General features: G+C 60.1%; 1 protein-coding gene across 4 annotated transcripts; it reads right to left on the bottom strand.

The window, feature by feature from the left end:
- Window positions 1–2,124: 2,124 nt before the first annotated feature.
- Window positions 2,125–7,883, bottom strand: LOC134510438 (uncharacterized). 4 transcript variants are annotated; one of them, XM_063323755.1, is made up of 20 exons: window positions 7,716–7,883; window positions 7,067–7,213; window positions 6,852–6,973; window positions 6,643–6,751; window positions 6,433–6,549; window positions 6,197–6,264; window positions 5,971–6,108; window positions 5,629–5,814; window positions 5,428–5,530; window positions 5,194–5,335; window positions 4,925–5,108; window positions 4,707–4,806; window positions 4,505–4,623; window positions 4,328–4,365; window positions 3,998–4,110; window positions 3,753–3,901; window positions 3,460–3,554; window positions 3,076–3,154; window positions 2,686–2,794; window positions 2,125–2,333 (listed from the first exon to the last, which is right to left on the bottom strand). In XM_063323755.1, the coding sequence occupies exons 1-20, from the start codon at window positions 7,771–7,773 to the stop codon at window positions 2,260–2,262; spliced, it is 2,250 nt and encodes a 749-aa protein (XP_063179825.1). In that variant the 5' UTR covers window positions 7,774–7,883; the 3' UTR covers window positions 2,125–2,259. The 4 variants fall into 4 exon arrangements, 3 of the variants coding, with proteins under 3 accessions (XP_063179825.1, XP_063179824.1, XP_063179823.1); XM_063323754.1 differs by having other exon boundaries at window positions 6,433–6,751; window positions 6,852–7,213; XM_063323753.1 differs by having other exon boundaries at window positions 3,753–4,110; window positions 6,433–6,751; window positions 6,852–7,213.
- Window positions 7,884–7,908: the final 25 nt, after the last annotated feature.

Here is a 7,908-nt window from a genome sequence, read left to right as displayed (position 1 = left end):
GGACCGGAAAGTGCAAGCCCAGAGCCTGCCTGTGCCCTCCACCAGTGGCCTGGAGCTGGTTTCACCCCTCCAGCACAGCTGTGCTGCATCCCCAGCACACAGGGCTTAACAAGAGCATTGCCCAGAGTGCCACAGACTAAAGGACCAGGGACTTGCTTCTGCTGATAAAAGCGGATACCAGCATCATCCACTTACGGACGTCCAGGGGCCAGATCTTAGAGGCTGCCTTTCCTTAGAAGTTACTTGTTGTAAGCACTGCAAAGCTCACAGCTCACTTTTTTGAGGTTTTGCTCGAGTTGCTGCCTGTCTACCGCATGTTGAGTGTTTGAATGACAGAAGCTGCTGGCTGGCTCATGGTGGCAGAGGCTTCGCTCCGGGCTGCGGCTTGAAGGACACGTGGCTTTTCTTGCTCCATTGCCTGCTTGTCTTCACCTCCAGCCCAGGTGGTGCCCAAGTACTGGTTCCTCCCTTTTAAGAGCAAGTTAACTCCCTTCGTGCAATTCCATATGCAAGAGCAAAAGAGCAGAGCGTTACTGCCTCTGCCAGGGCAGGACCAATTCCTTAAGGGAGAAGGAAAGGGAGATGGAGGGAGAGGAGGTAAGAGCATCCAGAATGCTGCCCAAGATGGGGACGGGACACACCAAGACAGAGAAAGCCATCTCGGAATAGGGTGTCGTAGGACAGCTCTGCTGCCTTCACCCCACCACTTACCCCTGCTCCCAGCAGAGCAGCTCAGGGTGCTGTGGGACCTCTTCGGGGCATCCTCGCAGCCACCAGCAGCTACTGCTGGGCTTGTCCTGCTGCAGAGCAGGGCACTGGGGAAGGGACCTGCAGTGGCCATGCTTTCCCAAACACAATGGCTGGATCCAGCTCCTGGAGAAGTCCCACACATCCCTCAGCCCAGGGTAGGTGTTTTCTATTTAGCCATAGATGAGATGTAGGAGAACCTGCTCAGTGCCATCATCTTCTGCCCTCCCGTCCCACACCTTTGCCATCATTTGCTGCCCTGTGCCGTTGAGCTCTCGATCTGCCAACTCTGGGTGCTCACCCGGGAATCGTCCCTAACATCCGTATTAATGACAGTAGGATTGTCCACACTGAGGCTCTACTAGGAAAACAAACAAGCACACAAACACTTGATAAAGCAGCATCATTAATTGCTAACAAGTGGCTTTGGGGTTTTTTGGGATTTTTTTTGTTTTGTTTTCTGAAGCTCTGATAATAAATCAGTCCAAGCCACCCGCTTTGTCCTCTCACCTCACCCGCTGGCATTTCCCTTCGCAGAGGGAGATGAGCTGGTCCCCGACATGTCACACCTCGTACCCTGCAAACAGCACCAGGAGCATCCCTGACCCTTCCTAGGAGCCTGTTAAAGACCTGTGAGCCAGTATGACCCAGGACAGTCAGACAAGACCAAGCTGGAAACAAGAGCTGGAGCTTAGGGAGGGTGATGGAGAAAGCTGGAGCCCACGGAGGTGTCTCTGTCCCCCGGCTTGGTGGTAGATCTCCCCTGCCGCCTGCTCTGGTGCTGTGACAAAGGATGTTGAGTGCTGTCCTGCTCCGCTCCCAGGGATGCTGCTTCCAACTGAGCCATTGCTGGTGCCCAATGCCCACCACACCGAGAGCCATCCTTGGTGGGCACCAAGTGGCCATCACCCCAAGACCATCACTAACCTGGGTGGTGAGCACAGAGGGACCCAGACAGGTGACAGAAGGCTCGTTTAAGGAGAAACAAGCTTGTTTCTGATTAGTACAAAACTGCTTTAATGACAAAACAGCTGAAAAATACCTTTTGGTGTGTTTTAGTACCATCAAGAAGCCCTGCGTGATCCCCAGACATAAGTCCCTTCCAGGCCCGGGATCACCCACTGCCTGGAAGGACGAGAGGCTCTTCTCAGGCACTTTCTCCCAGTGCAACATGTCCCAAGGGAGGGGTCTGTCCTTGAGACTACACAGAAATCCCCTTCAAGGCCCTCCAACTAAGGACAATTTTCCTTCCAACCACACAAGCGTAGGCTGGAAATACCTCTGTGAAGTGCATTGAAGCTCCTTCTTGGTTCACGAGTGCTTCTATTGCCACCACCCTTCCCATCAATGAAGCCCCATTGGCACCCCACTGGGGGAGCCAGGCAGCAGCAGGAGCTTCAGCAAACGATGCTTCCGGACCGGAACCGGCCCAGCCAAGTCCCTGAGACATCGGATAACGCCTTGACAGGCGCTGAGCCCACCGAGAGGGTTGGGGAAAGCAGAGTCCAAACCTCAGCAACCACTGGGCGATGGGGCGAAGAAATACACAGCCAGGAGGATGAAGTAGACCATCACCAGCACCGTGCCTAGGACAGACAGAGCAGGTTGGGAAGGGGTTACTCCCTGGAGCAAGGTTGTTTTTAAGACCTTCTGGTGTGGTCTGGACTAGCCCACTGTAGAGGACTTTCATGGGCCTCTGCAAAATCTCCATCAAAAGGGGTTTAAAACTCCCTCTTAAGGGTGAAAAGGGAGTGATCCCCCTTGGAGCCGCTGCAGGGTGGCAGCCCCAGCACCTCCCAGGTGGTCACCCAAGACCCCAGAATTGCTCAAGCCACCACATGTCAAGAGCTGCAGCAAGCAGATGACCCCCTGAACCCCCCCCAGCCCATCAGCACAGGGAAGGTGGGTCTCACAGCAGCCTCGGGGGCCGGCGGTCACCTTGGAAGTAGTCACATTTGCCATCCATGAAGATGTAGTTCATGAGCACCACGCTGAACATGCTGGCATAGACATGGAGGTCACTGAAGACAAGCGTGAAGTTGGTTGGCTGCGAGGCAGAGAGGATTTGGGGTTTATGGCCTATCAGGACAGCCCCACACTGGTTGTGGTTGGGGACTTGCATGTGACCCCTTAACCCTCCTCTGCCACATAAGGCTGGGGACAGCATGAGCCAAGGTAAGAGATACCCGACCCCACTTTCCCCTGCACTGAGCAGAGGAGAGGAGACACTGAGGACAGCGGCGGTGCCCTTGCCACGTCTCACGGAGAGCTGCGTGTCCCCAGCCCTGCTGTGGGAGGTCACCCAGGGGCTGTTCTGGGGCTACTCACGTAGAAGATGGTGAAGAGCACCAGGATGGGGATCTGGAGCATGCAGACCTGGACGGCGATGCAGTTCCCAATCTCGATGCTGGGGAGGACAAAGGACTTAAGAGCAGCCAAGCAGCAGGTCTTCAGCAGCCCTTGGGTTGCTCAGCTCAGGGGGAGAAAAAAAACCAAAAACCTGAGGAACCAAACCATGCAGCCCAACCTGGTTCTGGGCCCATTTTTTTTTTTTTTGAGTGGCTCTAGGTCCTCCTGAGGGCAAGTTGGCAGGGATCTGACCCACCACTAGCATGAAGCTGGGCAGCCCATCACTGGCACCAAGGTCCAGCTATGGGACTGGGACCATGCTGGAGGAAAACACCCCAAAACCCATCCTTTGGGCCATCTCACCTCAAGCTCAGGTTGTTCTGCAGGGCAAACTGGATGCCGTTGACGATCTCCGGCAGCTCAGGCACCATCGCCAGCACAGTGACACCGATGAAGTACTGCAGGGAAGAGGTAACATCAGCGCATGGCCTGATCCTGACCACATCTAAGCTGTGGGCAACCAAGCTCCTCAGTCCCTGGAGCATCTCAGCATCTTTTCCCCGGCTTGTGGAGCTCGACCCCACAGCCAGGGCAGGTTCCCCATCCCTGGAGGGCACATCTGGGTCCTCAGGGTTCACCACCATCCCCCCACTCACCTGGGAGATGGTGGAGTTGGTGAGGATGGGGCTGATGTGCTCCGTGGCCAGGTCAGCACAGGCTGACATGCAGAGGGTGGAGAGCAGGAGGATGACCAGGGCCCGCCAGCGAGACCAGTGGACCACAGCGCTGTGGTGGTGGCCAGGCACTGGGGGGGGAAGAGCAGAGACATGGTGGGACGCCCCAGGGCAGTGAGAAGAGCCAGCCCCACAGCTGGGGTACCCCACGGTTTGGGGACACTCACTGTGACAGCCGCTGATGTGGATGTCATAGATGTGCGTGTGCGTTTTCAGGGTGAAGAAGAGGCCGATGAGGTAGGCAGCAGGGAGCAGGAGGGACACGGTGTACACCAGGGGTCTGTGGGACATGGGTGACACATGTTTAGTGCCACCAGGGTCTGGCATGGAGACCCCAGGGGGGTTCCCTGCACTATCTGGGGATGGAAGAGATGGGGGTGCAGGATTGGAGCCCTTCAGGGGGACGAAGGGGAGACTTGGCAGGGATGCGGGGCCACAACCCAGAGGTGCCACCCCACTGCGGGGACACCACTGTCCCCACCCCAGCAGACACTCACTGGACGTGACTGTAGTAGAGGGTGCCGTTGTTCTCCATCTGCAGAGAGAGAACCTGTCAACGGGGATGCAGGGGACACGGGACAGCCCCGCTGCCACCATCAAAAGCAGGAGCCAGGTGGGCTTGGAGCACCCCTGACCCCAAACCCCAGAGGCTGGACGGCCAGATCCTCACTCACCAAGTCAAAGTGACAGTTGTGGCAGAGGTAGTGGCCCAGCGGGTTCTGGGTGACGTTGTGGCACTCGCCACAGACCAGCTTCCCGTACACCTTGGAGAAGAGCGTTGGGGCAAAGACACCTGTGGGGATGGAGGGACATGGGGTGGCCACCCATGCTGGTGGGTCCCCCCCAAGCCTGGGGACACCCCTGTCCCCGACTCACCTCCCACAGAGAGGAAGAGTAGGGCTGAGCTGACACCCGCCGAGCGGCTGTTGAACCGTTGCTCCTGGTGCCGGATGCCCCCAATCACCATGCACAGACCCTTGGGGATGGAGAAAGCCCCCCAAAAATGTCCATCAGCACTTTGCTCGCAGCATCCTCCCAGCTCTCCGCAGAGACCGGGCGCCCTCATGCCATGAGTGTGCCCCACCATGGCTCACCGGGACAAAGAGGACACAGCCCACCAGCGTCCCCGTCAACGCTGACTTGACGATCTCGGCATAGCAGCGGTTGCCCTCCCGCGAGCCCTTGATGAGGGCCGTGATGTAGAAGGTGAGCTCCGTGATGGAGCCGAACGTGGCGTTCACCACGGCTCCCACCGCAAAGTTGCTCTGGGCCGAGATGCTGGAGGAGAAGGAGGGTGTCAGCAGGGCTGGCATGTGTCCCCACCTTGCCACCAAATGTTGTGTCTCCCCCCATCAACGCTCACCTGGCGATGGCCATCCCGATGTAGTAGGAGAGAGGCATGATGGAGAGCAGGGCCAACGTGAACTTGATGGGGGAGCTGGTCAGGCGGTTGTGGCTGTCCACGTAGCCCAGCACCAGTGTCACCAGCACCAACGGCAGCAGGTCTGGGGTGGCCGGTCAAGGAGATGACCAAGGTGGATGGGATTTGGGGCCAGGCCCCCCCTACCCCGTTCCCCTCCAGCCCACAAAAGGATACTGACGGCGAAGACATTGATGCCGTCCACGGCATATTTGTAGTAGTAGGGGTTGACGGCGCGGTAGCAGCAGAGGATCACCTCCCCCTCCAGTGGCACCTCCGTCTGTGGAGGGACAAGTGGGTGACACTGCTCTGAGCACCGCCCCCACCCCAAAATCCACCCTGGAGCAGGGTGCAGGACCCCAGCACAAAGACACCCACCATCCTCAGGCGCCGGACGACCACCTGCTCCGGGGGTAGCAGCAGGACACGGGTGATGGTGCGGGCATTCAGCTTGGCCACGGGGATGAGGACGACGAGGAGCCATGCTGTGACACACACTAGTCCATGGGCCAGCACCAGCATTGGGTAGCCCAGGCAGAGCCACACCACGGCCCCAGCACGCTGCTGCAAATTGGTAGTCACCTTTAGGGTTTGCTCAGCCCAAAACACCCACCCCAGGGGAGCAGAGGCACCTATGGGTGCCATCCCCACCATGACGGGGAGCTCCTGGGGTGCCCACACCCAGAAGAAGGTTGTCACCACGTCCAGTATGGGGCTCACCCAGTGTCTGCCGTCTGCCCAGCACCATGGGCGCCAGCGGCGTGGCACAGGACCACCGAGCAGGGCTGAGCTCTCCCCCGCGCCACTCGTCTCTGCGCCGGCCTCGCACGCGCCCAGCGCCCCGTGGGATTTGGGGACCTGGGGGGAAGACGAGGGGTGTCAGGGTGCAGCATGGGGTACCCCAACCACCCCCCCCGCAGGGTCCGGAGTCTGGGCACACCGTTACCTCCACCTTCTGGATCACTTTGCCAAAGGGCCAGAGGAAATACCCAGCCAGGTCCCAGCAGAGCCGCCCTGTGGGGACACAAGCATCAGCTCTGTTGGGGACGTATGTGTCCCCTCCAGCTACAGGGCCACCCTGAAGGGAAGGGACCCAACACCCATCAGTGCTATTCTGGGCTCAGCCAGGAGCTCCATGGCTCACCCAGCCCTTCACGTGGGGGTCCCAAATTTGGGACTCACCATAAGGAGCCCCCACAATAGTGATGAACATCATGGCAGCCATGAGGACGTAGATGAACGAGAGCCACCAGCCAAAGAGCAGCAGGTAGAGGACGTTCCCACATGTCACTGTGGACCCTGCGGGAGAAAAGGCATCAGATGGGACCATTGTCACTTGCACCATCCCAAATCCACGCTGCCACCACATAGGCTGTCCCCAGGGCCACTCACCTCCAGAACCCCGGATGACATTGAGGTCAGAGTAGAGCTCCTTGACGATCTCCGATCGGTCCTCCCAGGGCCGCGCCGTCACATGGCTCTTCCACTTCTTGAACCCAAACTACAGAGAGATTTTTTTTTTTTGGAGGGAGAAGGAGAAAACTTATTACAGCCCCCCAGGAACACCCCCGGATGCCCCCACCCACACCGTGGGCACCCACCTTGTAGTTGTTGGAGAGCTTGTTGGCTTCCACGACATTTTCGGCCGTCAGGGTGGTTTTCACCACGCAGCTCTCACAGACCTCCTCCGAGTGCTGCTGGCAGCAGGACGGGGGGGACATGGCTGCAGACAAGATAGGGAGATGACAGGGGGTGTGGGACACCCCCCCCCCCCCCCCCGGAGCCCCATGCCCAGCCCATCCCATAGCCAACCTACCTGGGAGGACACGGGGACGGTGCAGGTGGGGGGCCAGGTCACTCAAGTCCCCCTGCACATTGTTGATGGCGGCGCAGTGCCGGTCGCAAAGGGAACCCCGGCGGGGGCCATCACTGTCACCCCGAGGCTCGGTGGCCTTGGGGACATCTAGGGGGGTGGAGTGGAGTCACGCTGGGGCTGTACCCTGCCTGGGCGCAGTGCTGCAGGACACCCAGGTGCTGCTGCACTGGGATGTCACCCTGATCCCCAAACCCCACGGGGGACACACAGAGCTCCCAGGGTGGTACCCAGGTGATGCTCGAGAAGAGGAACCCCACCGGTGCCTAGGATGGAGGGGGACACCCCCCCCCCCCACCCCGTGCTCGGTGTGATGCTCAGGACTGGGGGACCCTCCGGTGCCCGGGGTGGGGATACACCCCCTTGCTGCCTGGTGTGATGCTCAGGATGGGGGGGACCCCCCCCAAGTACCCAGGGTAGCGGATTCTTCCCCCGCCCAGGACACGGTGTGATGCTGGGGAGGGAGGGGTGGACCCCCAGGTGCGCGGGAGGCCCCCACCCCCAGGACCAGGACCCGGTGCGGTGCTCGGGAGAGGGGAGGGGGACTCCCGGTGCCGGCCCTCCCCCGAAAACCTCCCCCCCCGCCGCTCACCCGGCGCATCGTGCGTGCAGCAGCGGCGGCGGCGCCCGGGCTCACCCTCGCTGGCCATGGCGGGGGCGGTGTCGGTCTCAGTCCCGCTCCCGGGGGCGGCGGTCCCGCTCCCTCCCAGCCCGCCGGTATTTAACGGGCGGTGCCGGGCATGCGCGAGGCACCCCCCCCGCCCCGGAGCCGCCCCCCCCCCCGG

The sequence above is a fragment of the Chroicocephalus ridibundus genome, chromosome 1 (assembly GCF_963924245.1).
Source record: "Chroicocephalus ridibundus chromosome 1, bChrRid1.1, whole genome shotgun sequence".
In the NCBI taxonomy this organism is placed as follows: Eukaryota; Metazoa; Chordata; class Aves; order Charadriiformes; family Laridae; genus Chroicocephalus; species Chroicocephalus ridibundus.
Note: the sequence above shows the minus strand (reverse complement) of the source record. Positions and strands in the feature narration are given on the sequence as shown.